The sequence below is a fragment of the Quercus lobata genome, chromosome 5, assembly GCF_001633185.2.
Source record: "Quercus lobata isolate SW786 chromosome 5, ValleyOak3.0 Primary Assembly, whole genome shotgun sequence".
In the NCBI taxonomy this organism is placed as follows: domain Eukaryota; kingdom Viridiplantae; phylum Streptophyta; class Magnoliopsida; order Fagales; family Fagaceae; genus Quercus; species Quercus lobata.
Window position 1 is genome coordinate 78,140,464 of NC_044908.1, and position 21,405 is coordinate 78,161,868.

Below are 21,405 nucleotides of genomic sequence, written 5' to 3' on the forward strand. Positions count from 1 at the left end.
TGAAACATGTGATTTTATTAAAAAAGAAAGGGTAAAAGAGACTTACTAGTGCTTGAGGACAAAAACCCTTGAGAGATTTGTGGAAGAAAATGACAAAAATGTCTTAGATTGGATCGGTCGAAGAAAAGGAGTGAGAAGAGTGTTTGAAATTTTTTGAAAATAATGAAGAACACGAGAGAAAACCTTTTTTAAAACACCTTTTGTTCGAATTTCGATAGGTTGAAATTGAGCTTCGATCAATCAAAAAATAGATTCGATCAATCGAGCATCAATTAAGCACCGATTGAGCCAGGCAGATTCAAACCAAAATTTTTATCGCAATTTTAATCGGTTGAGCAATAGCTTCAATCAATCGAAAATCTGGAAAAAGGAAATTTTTGAAAAATAGAGCAATTCGATGCAGAAACCACTCAAAACACAATATTTCATGAATAAAATGCATGAGTATGAGTTTAAAAGTTTTTCAAAAACACTTGAATTTAACCCAGATCTTCCAAAAACAATATTTTCAATCATTTTGTCCCCAAAACTCAAACATCAAACATGTAATCTTGGATGGCCAAAACAAATTCACACACTATTTCATGAACTAAATTTAGCAAAGAATAACTTGTGTAGTGTGTGTAACTAGTAATAGCATGAGATACATGTGAGGTGATATGTAGATAGTAATCAATCACAATTTCTACAATATTCATCACATAAGTTTGAAAGAGACTATCACCTAAAGATGACTGAACTTACAAAATATATATTATACTATCAATTATACTTTGTTGTTTTCATTGGGTTTTGGAATCAAAAAAATGTTTATACATTGTTAGAAAATAATCATGCGATTTTGAGATGGGATTGGGACTAGTAAGTATAAGTCTCAACTATTATTATCATTTTTCACTTAACAAAAAAATGATGTCAAAATATCTAGAACTAGTGAAATAGAATAAGGGAATCAATCAATCGTAATAAAATAAAATAAATTTTTTTTTTAAATGAAGAAGAATAAGATATCCACCCATCATTAATCCTTGGATTGAGGCTTACACTCCACCTCAAATCAAAATAAAGTGTAAACCCAAACAATTATGTTGTACTTAGGCCCACATATGTTGGTGACCACAAAAGTAAATTTGTGCCTTTTAATCTAAAACAATAAAAAAAAAAAAAAAAATTATTGTAACTTTTGTGACCTATTTCTCTCACACTTCACCCTGCTGATAACTGTATTATACTGCAGGTTAATTTTAATTTTAATTTATTGGTTTTATTATAATCATGATGGAATAACCATCTTTTTTGGATTGTGCAATTGCAAACTGCAAAGCCTTTTGAAATGCTCTCTTATGGCTACTAAGCCTACTATATATGTAACTTTTTATTTATTCATTTTTTCGGGAACTGGCTAATGTGTGATTTAAAAAAAACATCTAAACAACGTTAGCAAATAAATTAGAACAAAAATATAGTAAATTTCGACATCTTGTTTGTAAAGCCAATGAAGCTATCCACACAAAACATACAGGTATAAGTGTTGGTGTATTAATTTTCAAAAAGTACTTGATACCAAATTAAGTAACTAAAAGAAGATGGTAGTGATTTCATCATTTCATCACAAGTTCTTGACTATACTATTTTGTGTAGTAATATAAATTATCTTCTTCTTTTTCCTATATATATATTTTGTTTGTTGGCAATAATTTTACATTATAGGTATTATATTCATACACACAAAAAATAATAGAATAGAGAAATCTTAGAGGAAGTCAATCCTACGTTAATGGAAAAAAATTAGTGCATTGCTCCATATAGTCTGGGGTTTTAGCGACCATCAATTTCAGAAATTGATATTTCATTTACAAAAATTAACATGTCTCTATTATTGTTAGTACTTGTCGAAATAAATGCTGGTTGTTTTGGAGAAGGAAGAGGTGTGTCATTACCCAACTTGAAAACAACTGTTAACATGGTTGGCCGATCTCTTGCATGTTCTTGCACGCATAAAAGTCCAATTTGAATGCATCTCAAAACTTCTTTAGTAGGATATGTCTCACCTAGTGACGCATCCACAATTTCCATGATTGTTCCTTCTCTCCATCGGTCCCAAACCTACAAACATCATATTCATCATATTAGGCTAAATAAGATATGCCTAATTTTGTAGTCATCGTTTGCACATGCACATGTACTTACATGTTCATTCAAATATGGGGAGGGACCATCATGGTAATAAGTACCATTCTTTTTACCAACAATTATCTCTAATAGCAACACTCCGAAGCTATATACATATGATTTTATTGAAAATATTCCTTGCATTACATACTCTGGTGACATATAACCACTGTTGTAAAACAATAAGAAGGAAACCATTGAGCCTTGCACATTATTAAACAAAAAAAGGGATCAAAGATGGCCCTTTGGGCACTAACAAAGCATATAATATTTGAAGTAACACAAGATGAAAAATGACATGAAGTCATCTCATGAGGATATTATGCAATAGCAATTCGGGAAATTTGGAAGTTAGCAAGAATCAAGGAGATGATGGCAATCTGCAATCGAAGTTAAAGAGAAAAATTAGCAAGCCAACATATCTAAAAGATAATGTCCCTTGATTAAGGCTAAACTGTCAATCAAGTACATATTTAGCCGAGGAGCTATTAGTGTTGATTTGTTGTGAAAATGTTATGAATGAGAAATTATTAGATCCAACAGGAGGACTGCTGACATGATCCTCCCAACTAATGAGACAATGTCATCTATAAAAATGTGTGAGTGAGCTTTCTAATCTTACCAGGTGATGTCACATTTACATAAATAATAACATTTTATTGGTTAAAAGGTTAGGGAGGACCATGTCAGCAATCCTCCTGGTGGACCTAATAATTTCTCGTTGTGAACATAGCATTTTTCTTCAATTTTAGTACATTCAATAGTAATTCTCCTAATCCGCGGCAAATTGGAGTTCAGTGAAAATTAAAATGACAATGTCTATCTTTAGTGGAAGTCAGAAAGTAAAAAATTTGGATAGCAACAAATCACCTCTTTAGAGTTTGTTTGGCAAAGATTATTTTTGCCAACTTATTTTTGCTACTATTCATGGATCCCATTGCACTTTTTAATACTATTCATGGATCTCACTATACTATTTCAGCTAACTTTTACCTTTATCTATAGTACTTTCAGCAAAAAGTTTTTAGTTTTAGCAAAATAAGCGGATCCCAAATGGACCTTTAATTGATTTCCTTTTGCTTATTTCTCTTATCAGCATTTTAGTTCACTTTGGAATCTTATTTGAATTTGAATTCTTTACTAGGATTAGGTTGATTTCCTTCCCATGTTTATTTTTATCACTATTATCATTCTTGCGCTCCATGTTTGCAGTAGGTGGACTTTTATTATAAAAGGGTGTATAGGGATCTTGAAAAAAATTGAATCTTTTGTATTATACCTGTAATTATACCTTTTGTATTATACCTTCTGAAAATCTTTAGATTTTCATCAAGAGTTGCTATGGCACTCTTTTATATCTCTCTCTTCGTCTTGATCATGGCTTGACAACCCATTGATTAAAGTCGTAATGTTGACTGTTGTTTCATAATTCATTCCCCTACATCATTATGCCGTAATTGCTAGCTTAACTAGCCTCATGTCAAAAATGAATTATAAAGATATTCTTGAAATTTTTCTTAGAAAGACCTGCAATTTGTAATCTTCTTTAAATATGAAAATGATAGTCAAGAAATTGGGAAAAAATTGGCCTTTGCCCTTTTTTTAAAAAAAATCCAGCATTTTGCCTTCTTTTCCAAATTAATTAGGGAAATGCCCCTCTTTTATAACTCGATTTTCTCAAAATCGAGTTAAGCCCTATAGTGGCGTTTTTAAGGAGCCTATAATGACGTTTTAATGACATATAGTGGCATTTTGAGACTCGAGCTCCTTGAAATCGTGTTATAGCAAAAAAAAAAAAAAAAAAAAAAGACAATTGCATGTAACTTGACTTCATGGAGATTGAGTTAAAAAACGCCACTATAGGTCCTTAAAACATCACTATAGAATCCTAAAAACGCCATTATAGGTCTCCAGATTTTTTTTTTTTTTTTAATAACTCGATTTTGAGAAAATTGAGTTTTAAAATAGGGGCATTTCCCTAATTAGTTTGAGAAATGGGGCAAAATGCTGGATTTTTTTATTTTTTTTTTGAAATTGGCATTTGCCCATTTTCTCCCAAGAAATTGGATAGAAAATATAAATATATCTTTGTTTTCTGGCACACTTACTATGTTCCAACAACGTGATTTGTATTTACTTCAATTTGGTCACCTCCAACAATTCTAGCCATCAAAATTTGCTATTTTTGGATTTAGAGTATTGTTAAGTAGAATATTGCTGGCCTTTAAATCTCTATGGATAATTCTTAATCTTGAGTCTTGGTGAAGATATAAGATACCTCGAGCAATTCCACAAATAATCTCAAATCGCTGTCCCTAATCTAAACATGACCTTTTTGTTTCGTTTGAATGAAGACATTTAGATTAGATTGAGTGTGTGGGTGTGGGTGTGGGTGTGGGTGTGGGTGTGTGTATAATCTCATAATATGCTTGTAATTGGAAGACCACTTTCTAGTGATGATGAGCGAATTTTATGTGAAAAGAGAACATACCAAAAATAAAAGAGTCTAAACTTTTAATAGGCAAGTACTCATAGATTAACATCATCTCTTCCCCTTGAATGCAACAACCTAAGATTCTCACGAGGTTCCTATGTTGGAGTTTAGCAATTAGTGCAACTTCATTTTTAAACTGTTCTACTCCTTGTACTGTGTGTTTTGATAGTCTTTTTACCGCTATTTCCATTTTATTTTGTAGCAAACCCTGAAATTAAAGCCCAAATTTCATGTTGTCATAGTGCACAATTATTGAGAGAAATTCAACTTAGTGAATTATTTGGGCAAGCCCAATTTCACCTAATGAATTCATGATCAATGAATCCCTTTAAACATTTTGGATGGAATTTATGATGCATTAACATTTCAAGACTGTTTCTAAGAGACTACCTTATAAACTGAGCCAAAACCACCTTTGCCAAGCTCGTTAGCAGGCGAGAAGTTATTTGTGGCTGAAATAATGGTCTTCAAATCATATACTAGAAATTTTGAATTGCTTTTAGATCCATTGAATTCACTTCTACTTGGAGAGTCTTCGAAGTTTGGTAAACTGGAGTCATCAGTGCTTTGCCTCTTCGCTGTCATAAAACAAGTAACAAATGAAGTTACCATATTTTTCCAATTATGAATTCCCACGCAAAAGCCCCATTTAACGAAACTGAGGAAACACACTAAAAGGTACTGCTCGGTTGGCAAGAATTTTGATTCTTGAGAATCTAAAGATTCTCGTGAGTTTAAACTTTTGGCTTGCTTGGATTTTTTATTAAGGAAATATTCTGGATTTTATTATGTTCCTATGAATGGGAAACATTTTTTATACATACATAAAAACATTCAATTGCATCAATAATAGGAGAAAAATTATAATTCACATAAGCATAATTATGGAAAATGCTAGGGACACAAAAAATCCAACAATTATTGTTACAACTTGTCACATGGCAAACTGTGAATGATGGAGGTCAAATAGTGGGTCCACACTTCCACTACTCATAACTCACCACATGATGAGTTGTGGCAAAAGTTATGAAATTTTTTGTCTCCCTAACATTGCTCAAAAATAAAATTAGAGGAAAATAAGAGGAAGAATTGAAGTTTGTAATTTTCTATATCATTGACAAGATATCCCACTGGGTTGCTTTTATTGAGTCTTAACAAGTATTACTCTGTCCTAAGAAGTAAGTGGTTCTGGGTAATGAAAGTTCCTAAAGCCAAATGATGGGATTGGGCAAACATCCTATATGTTAGTGCAAGTTCTGATTGAACGGTGAAAAGTTGTTCATGTGGCTTGGTAATTGACACCTTGAAGGTGTTTTGATCCCTTAATATGGCCATAAGGTATCCCAAATTTAGCAAGAGAGAAGTTGTTTGTGGCAGAAAGTATTGTGCTAATGTCAAAAAATAATAAATCTGGTTTTCTTCTACCTTCAACAAGCTATTGAGAGTCTTTCTTTGTTGAACTTGCTATAATATCATTAAACAATGTGGGTCGTCCTCCCTTTGCTGTTCTCATGCAAGAACCGTTACAAATGATGGTTAAATTTGTAATCATAAGAAGTTTCATTTTGAGCATATCCAAGTCCATCCAATTTCCATTTTTGATGGGGCTGTGAAATTGCTACAGGAATATCATAAGGTAAATGAGGGTTGCGTAGTTCATAGAAAGTTTTGTTTTGTTGGCTTTCTGTTCTTTGTATGTGTTAAGTTTTGATTTTTCATGTTAGTTTTGTTGACTTCAATTCCATGCCAATTTGATTGTAATTCTTTCAATCATTCACCTGTATTTATGTGGGATTAATTGTAATAAGTTTAGTCTACATTTTGGTGAAGAGCTGCTCAAGGGAATTTTGCGGCTTCCTCATGACTAGCTCGCGACTACTTCAACTTGCGAAAGGTTACGTAGGGAGTACATGCATGAAGTTCAAACGTCTGTTGTGTCAGGCTGTCTTGCGACTTGCTCATGACTTAGCTAACCCACGGAGACTCATGAAATGGACTAATAGCTAGATTTTGGTGTATATGTTTCCCTTCTTCACCCACACTATATATACTCTTATTACTCACAGAATTGTAAGAAGAATTTCAGAGAGATAACCCTAGAAATCTATTTGAGAGTTAAAGATTGTCATCCATCAATCATCTATACATTTCTCTTAGTTTTCTTCACTCTTTTCCCTCCCAATTTGCATATCCTATGAAAGGAACTTAGCCCAAACACAATTTACACACATTGCTTGGGAAGCATTCAGTTAGAGATCTATTTTGTTGTATTTGGGAAGCATTCAGTTTATACCTATAAGGTGAATTTATTCAATTATGTGTTGGCTTTATTCCGTGTCAAATTTGCTTGTAATTTAGCAATTAGATACCCTGTATTTAGGTGGAAATTATGTAAGTGTTGTGTGTGAGAGAGTATAAAGAAAACTCAAGATGTGTGCACTCAAAGGAGTCTCACGACTAGATCTCGCGACTAGCAAGTCACCAAAGTGACACACGTGTGAAGCATGAAGGGGAGCTAAAGGGTCACGACAACTAGAGCACTACAGGACAAAAATTCTAGTCAGGTCAGGTAGTTAGCTCGCGACTCGTTCCAGTCGCGAGGTTGAGTCGCCAGAATGCCCTGTTTGGATGAAACATGACTTTTTGCATTCCTCATACACACTACTATAAATACCTTTATACCCACGAAATGTAGAGAGCTTCCAGAGAGAATTTTGAAAGAGAAACCCTAGAAAAAATAAGATTGACTCATCCATAATCTTTATCATTTGATTCTCCAAATTCCTCTACTCTCACCCTCTCCATTGACATATCCTTGAGAGGTACATTTGTCAAATCCTTATCTCACCATACCCATATCAATGAGGAGGTGTTTTGGTGCTTGGGAAGCAGTTCAGAGAGGACCAATTTGTTTGGTTGATGCAATGGGCTTATTATGGGATCCGGTAAGCTAGAGAAGACAAGGTTTGGCGTAACCCTATTGGAGCAAAAAGCTTGGAGGGCTTAGGTGCACTAGGTAGATTAGACTTGAAGGGTCTTTTGCTATTCATGTATCCCAACATTATTTTATAGTGGATTATTGACTGCTTGGAGGGCGGCGGAGAGGTTTTTCGCCGAGTACTTCGATTTCCTCTTCGATAACACATCGCCGTGTTATCTTTGTGTTTGCATCTCTCTTTCCTTTCTCTTTACCTTTTAATTGCTGTTGTGTTTGTAATTAATTATGGTTTAGAGTGCGTTACCAATTTGGATATAACTTATATTTCATATTCCGCACATATACTGATTGATAAGCTTGTGTTGGTAATTTTGTTTTTGGGGGTCTAAACGTTCATTGTTATTTTATACACTAATTGAACTTTCAATACCAATTCTTGGTAGGTGAAATTGTGGGATTCAAAAAACTAGTGAAGACAAGGCTTAGTGAAGCTAGGGCTCAAAGGGCTCAAGTACTTTGGGTAACTTAAACTTGGAGGGTCTTTGTGTATTCAAGTACTCTAACTGATTTTCTAGTGAATTATTTTGGCTTGTCGGGCAGCTGGGAGGTTTTTCCACCTAGTTCTCCTATTTTCCTATTTGATAACACATCGCGTGTTATCTCATGTTTGCACTCTCTTTCCTTAACTCCTTGTGCTTTTAATTGTTTGTAAATTATGTTTATCCATGCACTTGATGACAGCTTCGGTTGATTAGTTTGCTTATCTCTTATACTCGACATTTTGTTTTACTAATCAAACCATAATTTAAAATTTTGGGGTCTTAACTAGCTCTAATAATTCTACTAGTGAGCTTTCACTATGCCTGTAGGCTACGTTGTTTCTTATGCACCTTTGTAATACTTGTATGCTTATATCAATAAAATATCTTTCATTTCATTCAAAAAATAATATATAAAAAAATATTTAAGAAGAAAAAGCAATTATATATAACTTTGGCCAAATTACAATAACCTACCTAGTAATTTATTGAAATGGCACTTCCCCTAGACATTTGTATCAATGACATTGAAAGATACTAGATGCAATTACCTAGTAGTATTAAGACCCCATAATCCATTTTTATGGCTTAATACTCAATTAATCATAAACTAAAATTAAGACCAAATTTATGTGATTAGCCAAATTTCATATTGTATGCATACAACAAGCTAAGACAAATAAAAAGGAAGCAATATGAAATATGCGCAATAAGAGATGGCAAATGCGCGAAACAACCAAGACGTGTTTTCAAAGAGGAAACTGGAGCACCCGATGAAAAACCTCTCTGCCAACTCTAATGTCGGAATCTCCACTAGAAAGAATAGTTGTAGTACAAGGATGACTATATATCCTCAATGCCTATATCCTCCTAAGTACTTGAGCTCTCCAAGTTTCAGCCAAAAATTGGATTCACCAAGCTATTTCTTTTTCTAGCATCCTAGAGATCCATTTTTGAGCCATCAAACTTATAGGATTTGGATTTCAAGCTCCAATGGTTTCCTTACCCTCATGTAAGTCATAACACTTTATATTTGGTGAAGGAGATGAAGGTTACGAATTTCTTTTAAGTGTAGGTCATTTTCGAGAGGAGAAGAGAGAATATACAGGAATTTTTTGGTCTAAGGCTTAGGTTCACTCTATCTTGACCCAAAAAAAAAAAAAAGATGGGATGATGAACAAGCTTCTCTCAACTTTCAAGGATGATTTCTATACTTTTTCCCACATCCTTGGCATGTAGAATGTGTGTCCCTTGGGTTATATGATAAAGCAAGAAAAATAGGATAGAACAAATCAAGAGGCTATGTATCGTAGAATGCAACTAAGGGTGTCCAAACAAACTCGTGATCTGACCCACCTGCCCAACTTGTCCCGAGACCCAGCAAACCAACTCGTTCGAGGCGGTCTGGTATGGCAGCTCCTCCCACTCCTTTTGCTCCATCCACATCTACTTCCTTCTCTTCTACAAGCGATGTGACACTCGAGGACATCATGACGCAGCTTCAACGTATGGATGCTCGCCCTGACACTCTCAGTGATGAGTTGTGTCAGGTGAACACCTGTGTTGGCCATATTGCTTGATGCCAAGCTGAGATGGGCAGTTACACCGTGCCTTCCACTCCTATGGCCTCTACAGATGAGAGTGATGGCTCCGACAGTGCTGATGATGTTGTAGATGATGATGATAATGCTACTGCTTCCGATGATGAGGATGATGGAGATGTTAGCTCTTCTAGTGCTGACTAGATGTCTACTTAACACTCTTACCCTTTGTCACTCGTGACAAAAAGAGGGAGTAGTTTTGGTTATGAGAGTAGTCATAGTTAGGGGGAGAGTTAGTATAGGAGATTTTTGTTAAGGGGAGAGTGCATTTGAGGGATGTAGTTACTAGTGAGGACTTGATGTATTTTTTCTTTTCTTTCTATTTGAGATATATTATTCTTGTACATAGGTTTTGTGACCATTATTAACATACATTGTTCTTATATTCATTATATAGTGATGTATGTTTTTCTTTTCAGCTATCTCTCCATGTGTTGTGTTGGGACATATGTGATTCACTTATTAGGAACATATGTCACTATTTTATGTAATTGGCTAATCCTTTGACAAAACGCACTTTACTTGTAATTGGGTAGATCTAGGTGTTTTTAATACTTCAAGAAACAAGGTTTCAAGATCAAGTCTTGAAGTCATTCAAGTTTGTCCAAGAAACAAGCTGAATAGTGTAAATTCATTAAAGCTCGACAACTAGCTTGACAGCTGCATCTATCGAGCTTAAGAAAGTTGTTTCAGCCCATGTTCTCGACACCTGCTCAACAGCTGCTCGACACCTCCTATCTATCGAGGTTTAAGAAAGAAACAAAAATTCTGATCTATTTTCTTGGAATCCATGAATGTGTCTTTGGGCCTTACCTGAAAGATTCCATGCCAAGATCATTGCCATTGAAGAAGCAAAAGACATTGATCAAATTCCTTTTACTGAGCTTGTAGGGAACCTTCAAACCTGTGAGATAGGATTAGGTGGAAAGAGTAGAAACTTGGCTCTTAAGGGTATAGAGGAAGAGATTGAGGACTCTGAAAGTGAAGATGAAGATGATGATAAGAATGAGGATCTAACCTTCATAACTGATGAGATTATCAAGCTTCTTCAATTCAGGAAAAAGGATAAGGGCAAACGTCCTAGGAAATCTAAATCCTCTAGGAAGGGCAAGAATGAGAAATCCCTCATCCAATGCTATGAGTGTAAAGGTTTTGTTCATATGAGGATAGAGTGTCCAAACTGTCTTATGAAGGAAAAGACCAAGAAGTCCAAAGATAAAGGGTTGGTTGCTACTTGGAGTGATACTGAGAATGATTCTTCTGATGAGTATGTGGATGAATGTCGTCATATTATGGCTTTTGCTACCTCAACTGATAAGATGATTGTGGAGAGTGCTAGTGACAGTGAGGATTCTTCTGATAATGAAGTATCCAAGAAGATGACCCTTTAGGAAGCCTATGATAAGCTATGCACTGAATTCATAAAATCTGAAAAGACTTCTCATATGTGTAGAAAAGAGCTTAATGAGGTAAAAACTGGAAAGGCTGATCTGTTAGTCAAACTAGATGAGACTACAAGGTTAGTTGAAACTCTTGTTGTGGAGAACACCTCATTAGAAGAGAAGGTCAAGAATCTTGAAGTTGAGCTTAGTCAAGCTAGAACTCAAATAGAGAGGATGTCTAGTGCAAAGCTTGATGAGGTCTTGAGTGCTCAAAAGCATAGTTCTGATAAGACTGGCTTAGGATATGCTGTTTCCTCCGGCCCCTTCTCTTCCACGGCTTCTGGATCAAGGACTGTCTTTATGCCCTAATCTGAGAAAGGTGATAAATGTATGAAATTCAAAACTGATTTGTCTAATTCTAAATCCTTTATTAGACCTCATGTTTGTCACCATTGTGGTGTTGCTGGACACATTCGTCCTAATTGCTTTAAGTTGTATCCTTATAAGCAATTGTCCAAATGGTCACAGGTTTCCTCTCAAGGACCTACACCTTTGTTTGAAGAGTTATTAAAAGTTTTGAACTCTTTAACTCAATTTCAAGGGAATCTTAATTCTTCTATGTCCTTTAGTAGGCATACTAGGACACGTGTCTTTTCATCTTTACGGCCAAAGACTCGTGCTGTGTGGGTGAAAAAGGAGCGTAAGACTTGATTGTCTTTTTTGTTTGTCCTCTACTTTAATTCTTTCTATCTAAAGTAGGACTTTCTTGCTTGATTTCTTATCCGCTTATGGAATCATGCTTTCATACATCTGCATCTTTCTATCATGCCTTTATGCATATGCATCTTTCTTTCATGCTTTCATATTGTTTGTTTGTTTTTGTTTAGTTTTTATTTTTATTTTTATTTTTTTTGTTGTTTTCAAAATAAAATAAAAATGAAAAATTAGAAAAATACAAAAACAGTGTGTGTTTTATGTACATTGGTACTTGTGTACCTTGGATGGCCATTGAAATAAAGTCTTCTAAACTTTGTATCATTTGTAGCTTAGATGAGCATCTTTATGCACAACTAAGCAAGTGAGCTTTGTGGCTCGTGTTTGTGATGAATACGATTAAGTTGTCTCTTGAACTTAACACTCATATCACTCTTTTTGACGGGAAGGACTAAAAAATCTTCAGAGAAAGGCATTAATAACCATCTCACTACTGTTGCCCACCAATCATAATATGACACCTGTATGCTTCGGCATAGCAAAAGTGCAGTGTCAATGACATTTGTATGTTTAGGCATAGCAAAATTGGAATGTCAAATATCATTGGGTATTTCTTTTCTCCCTCTAATATGCCCATGCATGATATGCTTAAAAGAAAAATACGCAAAGAAAAATCAAAAGCAAAAAGATCAAAAATGCTTTAAAAATGATTGCAAGCGTGTATTCTAGGAGATGTGGGAGTTATAGGATGTACCTCGAAGGTGATAGTCTCCATCAAGTAGTTATGATTGTGTGTGAGTTAAAGTGATTTTCTCATATCTCAAATCGTCATAACTTGTATACACATATGCAATCTTGCGATGTTTTTCACACACAACACGCAATATTCTTTGCTATTCTTGATACATGTGCAGGTAAAATGTGATTTGGCCATCACAAGGTGTTACATGTGTTAATGTATGCTCACTAAACTGTCTTGACTTGTTTTTGGAATATAAAATTGGTTAGACTTGTTTAGTGTGTGTTTTGCATCTTTCTATTATCTTGTCTTCCATAGCATCTTGTTTCATTACATTTATACATTTATATGGATTTCTTGTGCCCCCTTGATCATCCTTGATCATCTTTATATTTCTCGGGTGAAGCTTTCTAGCTTCTTGTACCCTTTGTCAATCATGACAAAAAGTGGGAGAAATTGTGATGTGGTTTCTTTTTTTAAGATTCTACATGTTAGGGAGAGAAATACATTCCTTTGTAAGGGGGAGATGTGTTTCATCTTGTTAGGGGGAGTGCTTACCTCTTTCTTCTTGTACACCGGTCTTGTGACCATTTATAGACATACATTGTACTTATTTCTTTCTTTATATTGATGTATGCTTTTTTCTTTCACCTACCCCTTCATGTGTTGTTTCTTTTCTATCTTTATACACATGTTTCTTGTTCTTTTATGCAATCTATTATTTCTTTTTCACACAAAGATACCTTGATGAGTTTTGTTTAAAGTGTTTCAGAAATACAGGTTGTCAAAGTCTACTTGCCATAAACTCTCTTCTTGCAAAGTTTTTCAAGAGTTTGTGTTAGGATAGATTTTATTGTATTCAACAAGTGAATATGAGTTGAGTGATTTATGACTTCTCTCATATGTTTATTTGTTTGTTGTGGTTTTGTCACGGATTGCCAAAGGGGGAGATTGTTAGAACATATGTGATTCACTTGTCAGGAACATATGTCATTCTTTTATGTAATTGGCTAATTCTTTGACAAAACGCACTTTACTTGTAATTGGGTAGATCTAGGATGTGTTTAATACTTTAAGAAACATGTTGTTTAAGTCTAGTATTAAAGTCATGAAGATTGGACCAAGAAACAAGTGAAGAAAAGTTGTTCATTAAAGCTAGACAGATAGCTCGACAGCTGCAGACAGATATCTCGACAGCTGCTCGACACCTCTCGACAACTGCGGACAGATAGCTCGACACCTCTCGATAGTTGGTGGATCGATCGAGAAAGTTTCTGTCTCCTCGACAGCCCCTCGATAGCTTCTGGATAGCTGTATCTATCAAGGTTTAAAGCTCGACACCTGCTATCTATCGAGGTTACGGAAATCAGAATTTTCAGATCTAATTTTTGGGCCAGGCTTTTGTATTTGTGTAGGGTTTCTTTTCTCACAACCCTAGACCTATATAAAGCTTATTTTAGAGGCTGTCACATAAGAGAATACAAGGAGAACATATGCAAAAGGTGACCGATGCCTTATTCTCTTTAAAAGAAGCTACTGCGTTTTTGCGACTTAGGGTTTTGTAACCAAGTGCTTCTTGATCTTCATTGTTAATGAAGTGAAGAACTTTGTAGCCAACAATCTTCTTCAAGTTGGTGAGTTAGTCACGTACTGAGATTTCGTGCATTAAAAGGGTGGCGTTCATATATTGAAGAGTTCAGAGGTTCTGAAGCGGTAGAAGGTTTCTGTTGTAAGTTCATCTACGACGATTGTAGAGTCTAGGGACAAAGGTTTTGTACTAGATCTAAAACTTCTCTTTACTATAGTGAATTGCTTTTTGGGAAGGTTTCTCTCCAGGTTTTTTACTGTGAAACTGGTTGGTTTCATTGGTTTTCCTGGGTTATCATATCTTGTCTTATTTATATTTCCACTACATGATTTTGACATAATATTGATGTTTGTTTGATTTAACAAGATTTATTGATAATAAATCTAATTAACAACTTGGATTTAAAACTTGTTAATTCTATCAACCGGGGTCTCAATTTCCCAACAGTCTCACCTAGTAATGCATCCACAATTTCCATTACTTTTCCTTCTCTCCATAGGTCCCAAACCTACAACCAACATATTCATCATATTAGGCTAAATAATATAAGCCTAATTTTGTAGTCATTGTTGGCACATGCACATGCACTTACATGTTCATTCAAATATGCAGAGGGATCATTATGGTAATAAGTACCATTCTTTTTAACAACAATTATCTCTAGTAGCAACACTCCGAAGCTATATACATCTGATTTTATTGAAAATATTCCTTTTATTGCATACTCTGGTAACATATAACCACTGTCGCAAAACAATGAAAATGAAACCATTATGCCTTGCACATTATTTATTTATTTATTTTTAAAAAAGAAAAAAAAAAAGATGAAGAAGATCAAAGATGGCCTTTGGGCACTAACAAAGCATATAATATTAGAAGTAACACAAGATGAAAAATGACACAATGACATCTCATGAGGATATTTTGTAATAGCAATTTGGGAAAGAATAGCGCTAAAGATACAAACTATTTTACAAATTACTGATGTGATGAGTGATTATTGGAAAATGAAAAAGTAATATTAATAGTGGGCCTGAATGAAAACCAATAAAAGGTTGGCCACATTAACATTTTGTAAAAACATTGTAAAATAGTTTGTAGCTATAGCATTACTCTTCAAGAAATTTGGAAGTTAGAAAGAATCAAGGAGATGATGGCAATTAGCTGTCGAAGTTAAAAAGAAAAATTAGCAAGCAGATGTATCTAAAAGATAATGTCCCTTGACTAAGGCTAATCTATCAATCAAGTACGTGTTTAGCGGGGGAGTTATTAATTTTGATTTTTTATGAAAATATTATGAACATAGTATTTCTCTTCAACTTTAGTACATTCTATGATAATTCTCCTAATCTATGGCAAATTGGGGTCTAGTGAAAATTAAAAAGACAATGTCTATCTTTAGCGGAAGTCAGAAAGTAAAAAATTTGGAAAGCAAAAATTCACTTCCTTAATTGATTTCCTTTAACTTATTTTTCTTGTTAGCATTTTAATTGACTTTGGAATCTTATTTGAATTTGAATTCTTTACTGGGATTAGGTTGATTTCCTTTCCACGTTTATTTTTATCATTATTATCATTTTTGTGCTGTGTGGAAAATTATTGAATATTCCAAGAATACCATAAATGCTTACTCCCCCCTCTCACATGATTTGTGGGTCCCACCATAAATTAAATTAGTGGGACTCACAGTTATGTGAGAGGGGGGAGCACGCATTTATGGTACTCTGAAAGTACTTAATAATTACATGTGTTGTGCTCAAAATTTACAGCAGGTGGACTTTTATTTCACCTATTTTTATTATAAAAGGGTGTATAAGAACCTTGGAAAAAATAGAATCTTTTGTATAATACCTTTGATTACCTTTTGTATTATACCTTTGAAAATCTTTAGTTTTTTTTTTTATCAAGAGTTGCTATAGCTCTCTTTTATCTCCTTCTCTACATCTTGATCATGGCTTGACAACCCATTGATCAGAGTAGAGTAGTAATGTTGACTATTGTTTCACAATTTATTCTGTAGCATCATTATGTCGTAACTGTAGGCTTAACTAGCCTTGTGTCCAAAAATAATTATGAAGATATTCTTGAAATTTTTCTGAGAAAGACTTGCAATTTGTACTCTTTTTTATATATGAAAATAGTAGTCAAGTAATTGGAAAGAAAATATAAATATATCTTTGTTTTCTGGCACACTTACTATGTTCTAACAACACGATTTGTATTAACTTCAATTTGGTCACCTCCAACAATTCTAGCCATACCAAAATTTGAAATTTTTGGATTCAGAGTATTGTCAAGTAGAATATTGTTGGCCTTTAAATCTCTATGGATAATTCTTAATCTTGAGTCTTGATGAAGATATAAGATCCCTCGAGCAATTCCACAAATAATCTCAAATCACTTTCCCCAATCTAAACATGACCTTTTTGTTTCATCTGAATCAAGAGATTTTGGATTAGATTGAATTAATGCTTACATGCTTCTATATATATATATAATCTCAACTATTAGGAATTGATATGTTTGTAACTGGAGGACAACTTTCTAATGATGATGAGCAAATTTTATGTGAAAAAAGAACATACCAAAAATAAAAGAGTCTAAGCTTTTATTAGGCAAGTACTCATAGATTAACATCTTCTCTTCTGCTTGAATGCAACTACCTAAGATTCTCACGAGGTTCCTATGTTGGAGTTTAGCAATTAGTGCAACTTCATTTTTGAACTGTTCTATTCCTTGTCCTAAGTATTTTGATAATCTTTTTACTGCTATTTCCATTCTATTTTGTAGCAAACCTTGAAATTAAAGTCCAAATTTCATGTTGTCATAGTGCATAATTGTTGAGAGAAATTCAACTTAGTGAATTATTAGGGCAATCCCAATTTCACCAAACAAATTCATGATCAATGAATGCCTTTAAACATTTTGGATGGAATTTATGATGCATTAACACACTTGAAATAAGATTAAGCAATTTTCAAGACTATTTCTAGGAGACTACCTTATAAACTAAGCCAAAACCACCTTTGCCAAGCTCATTAGTAGTAGAGAAGTTATCTGTGGCTGCAATAATGGTCTTCAAATCAAATATTGGAAAATTTGAATTGCTTTTAGATCCATCGAATTCACTTCTACTTGGAGCGTCTTCGAAGCTTGGTAAACTGGAGTCAGTGCTTAACCTCTTCTCTGTCATAAAACAAGTAACAAATGAAGTTACCATATTTGTCCAATTATGAATTCCCACTTAAAAGCCCTATTTAACGAAACTGAGGAAATACACTAAAAGGTACTGTTTGCTTGGCAAGAATTTTGATTCCTAAAATCTAAAGATTCTCGTGAGTTTACACTTTTGGCTTACTTGGATTTTTTATAAAGGAAATATTTTGGATTTTATTATGTTCCTATGAATAGGAAACTGTCGGACCTATTCTTAAAGTGGTTGTAAAGAGTCAAAATGTGGTCCCCCCAACAATCCATTCCTCACAATGACATTCCCGTGACTCAAACCCATGACTTTGGCTCCAATACCATTTGTCAGATCGTGAACTATACCATTTCACCTCAAAATGAATTGGTGATGAAGAAGACACACTCAAATCTTTTATGGCATTTGACATCACGACACGCAGGCCTGTTTTTAGAGTGGTTGTAGGGAGTCAAATTGTGGTTCCCCAATAGAAACATTTATACATACATACGAACATTCAATTGCATCAATAATAGGAGAAAAATTATAATTCACACAAGCATAATTATAAAATTAGAGGAAAATAAGGGGAAGATTGAAGTTTGTAATTTTCTATATCATTGACAGGATACCCCATTGGGTTGCTTTTATTGAGCCCTAACAAGTAGGGGTGTTCATCAAACCGCACCAAAACTGCTCGCAAAATGGGATAATCGCACTACACCGCAAATAACAGTGCACTGCATGGTGCAATGTGGTTTGCGATTTTCTAATAAGAAAACAGCACAAACCGCACTGCATTGCACCCTCTCTATATATTATTAAGATATTTATTTATTTTTAATTTAAAATATATTATTAATAGTTTAGTTTTCAATATATATATAGTGTGATAACCCTAACAAGTGTTGACTAGGAAAGCTAGTCCAAAATAAAGAAAAACTATCTCAATAGTTAAACTAGGGAACAATTATTTTTGGGCAGGGTAGAAAAAGCCAAAAATTTGAAAAATATACTGACTTCAAGCCGTTCAAACCGCATCTTGTATACTGCATGCATATGTGACCACAAAAATGAGGTGCAGTGTAGTTTTGGTTTTAGCTAAACTCTAAACCACACCACACTGCACTGCACTACACATGTGACCGCAAAAATAAGATGCGGTGTAATTATGGTTTTAGCTAAACCGCACTGCAAATTGCAGTGCTAAAAATGACCCAAAACCACACCATAACGCACCACAAAGCAAAGACCCTTACTAACAAGTATTACTCTGTCCTAAGAAGTAAGTGGTTCTGGATAATGAGAGTTCCTTGAGCCTAATGATGGGGTTGGACAAAAATCCTAAATGTTAGTGCAAGTTCTAATTAAAGGGTGAAAAATTGTTCAAGTGGTTTGATAATTGACACCTTGAAAGTGTTTTAATCCCTGAATTTGGGCATAGAGTATCCCCAAATTTAGCAAGAGAGAAATTGTTTGTTGAAAAATGGTAAATTTGTTTTTCTTTTTTTTTTTCTTTTTTTTTTTTTTTTTTTTTTTTTTGTTTACCTTCATCAGGCTTCTGAAAGTCGTTCTTTGTTGAACTTGCAGTAGCATCATTGAACAATGTGGGTTGTCCTCCCCTTGCTGGCCTCTCATGCAAGAACGGTTACAAATGATGGTTTAAACTTGTAATCATGTCAAATTTCATTTTGAGCATATCCAAGTCCATCCAATTTCCATTTTTGAGGGGGCTGTGAAATTGCTACAAGAATATCATAAGTTAAATGAGGGTTGCGTAGTTCGTAGAAAGTTTTGTTTTGTTAGTTTTCTATTCTTTGTATGCAAGTAGTGTAGACTTAGTTGTTTCTTCGTTAGAAAAGTCATAGTGTTAGAGAACGTTGATTTATTTGTTGCATATAAGCAAATCTCAAGGGGGAGCATTATATCTTGAAACATTTGGTAAGTATTATTTTGTAAACCCTCAAAGACGTTTGGGAAGTATTATTTTGTAAACCTTCATAGGAGGTTGGTGTAATTTTCCCAATTGGTTGAATAAGAGATCTAAGATTCAATCATCGCTTTTACCAAAAACCGATTGGTTGGTGTGATGATAAAGAGTTATCATCAAAAGTAGACGCCATAAAACTCTCTAAAAAAAAAAAAAAACCCTATATATGAAGGTGATTTCAAGGTAAAAAGAGATGAATTTATTGTCTTCTTAATTGTAATGAAAACATAAATTATAATTACAGATAAGACCCTGAGTTAATCCTTCAATTTCTTTCTTGAAAATATTAGGAGATCCTAGTTAAGTTAAAGAGCAAGACTTAGGTACAATATTTAGGTGCTGTTCCTTAAGTTCTTCTTTTAAGATTGGATTTTTTTTCATGGGATGAAGGTATAGTTTTTAGTTTTTTTTTTTTTTTTTTTGAGAAATAAATACAACTTGCTGCTAGCCCCGCAGCTTGAACCCTTTCCCCCATAGACCCCCAAGCACTTTGTACATGGGGATGTGCCAATTCAGCTACAAGGAATAGTACTTAAGAGGGGAACTTAAGGAATAGTACTTAAAATACTGTACCTAAGTTTTGTCCTAAGTTAAAATACTATATATGAAGGTGATTTCAACGTAAAAAGAGATGAATTTATTGTCTTCTTAATTGTAATGAAAACATAAGTAGCCACATAGTGAATCTTAAGAGGGGAACTTAAGGAATAGTACTTAAAATACCGTACCTAAGTTTTTTCCTAAGTTAAAATAATATATATGAAGGTGATTTCAACATAAAAGAAGATGAATTTATTTTCTTCTTCATTGTAATGAAAACATAAATTATAATTATAGATAAGACCCTAAGTTAACCCTTCAATTTCTTTCTTGAAAATATTAGGAGATCCTATAGTTAAGTTAAAATACTTGTCCCATCCAATTAAAGATATCTATATACATATGATGATACTACAAAATATAAGGGCTATAGCGGTGCTTACAAAATGTTGCTAAAGATCTTAAAAATGCCACTATAGCTTCATCGGCGCTTACTATAGCTGCGTTTTCTATAGTGGCACTTTGTATTGTTGCTATTGAACCGTCACCATAGAATTTATCAATTCTTATTTTCAAAATTTTCTATATTCAAGATGCAATGTAACAAGTATTGGTAGTAATATATATATATATATATATTTTTTTTTTGAGAGTCAAAACTGTGTATTATTATTACGTTACTGGAAAGTTAGAAATAACAACATGACTAATGTCTGCTGGAACATGCTCCATCCAAACCAATAAAGGAAAAGAAACAATTGCTCTCTTGGCTAAAGCATGAGCTACACAATTGCCCTGCCGCCTAGTATGAGAGAAAGAAAAAGTTCGTAGCGAACCCACAATAGACATCGCGTCTTTGATAATCTCACCCATGGATGAATGAGCCCTATCTGCTGTCCTCAACGCCCTCCAAACCACCTCTGAATCACCTTCAAATTCAGAAGCCATTAATCCCACTTCCACTACAAATCTTGCTGCTCTTCTTGCAGCTAGTGCTTCCAGTACCTCCACAAAACCCGAGTAAGGAATTTTCTCAGCTAAAGCCGCAATAACAAGCCCCTTAACGTCTCTAATTATGACCCCTATCCTTGCTTCCTCCAATTCGGCAAAGACCGCGCCATCATAATTTTTTTTATACATTCCATCCACTAGGGGTTGCCATTTTATACTTCCTTTTTTTTGCTGCACTTTTGTAATCTGGAGTTTGGATTGAAAGTCTGATAGGTATCCCTTAGCTGCTTCAAATATTTTTTCAGTCGGCTAGCCTCTCTCATTCAATCTCAGCTTGTTTCTTTGGTTCCAAATGAACCCAGCCACCACCCCAAACAGCTCTAAACTATTTGCCCTCCGTCTCACCACGTTAATTAACTCTTGCATGTCCTGGAGGAACAGATACTCTGTTCGGACCTAGCTGAAACAGGGGGCCCAAATGTTGGTTAGTTTCTTGCAACTCCAAATGGCATGAAGTGTTGTTTCCTGGTCCAAGAGACAGGCACTACACTTTGCTTCTTCAAGAACTTT

At 34.4% G+C, this 21,405-nt stretch overlaps 1 protein-coding gene across 1 annotated transcript; it reads right to left on the bottom strand.

Moving 5' to 3' along the window:
- Positions 1 to 1,818: 1,818 nt before the first annotated feature.
- On the bottom strand, positions 1,819 to 9,632 carry LOC115991200 (G-type lectin S-receptor-like serine/threonine-protein kinase RKS1). The gene is made up of 3 exons (XM_031114943.1): positions 9,500 to 9,632; positions 5,057 to 5,244; positions 1,819 to 2,106 (listed from the first exon to the last, which is right to left on the bottom strand). The coding sequence occupies exons 1-3, from the start codon at positions 9,630 to 9,632 to the stop codon at positions 1,819 to 1,821; spliced, it is 609 nt and encodes a 202-aa protein (XP_030970803.1).
- Positions 9,633 to 21,405: the final 11,773 nt, after the last annotated feature.

Coding starts and splice junctions, on each gene's coding strand:
- LOC115991200 (XM_031114943.1), bottom strand. CDS start 9,632: ATGTCCTCGAGTGTCACATCGCTTGTAGAAGAGAAGGAAGTAGATGTG. Junction 5,245..9,499: donor TCTCGGGACAAGTTGGGCAG/GTGGGTCAGATC, acceptor GTTTTATGACAG/CGAAGAGGCAAAGCACTGAT. Junction 2,107..5,056: donor GTTTTGGCTCAGTTTATAAG/GTAGTCTCTTAG, acceptor TGATGTTTGTAG/GTTTGGGACCGATGGAGAGA.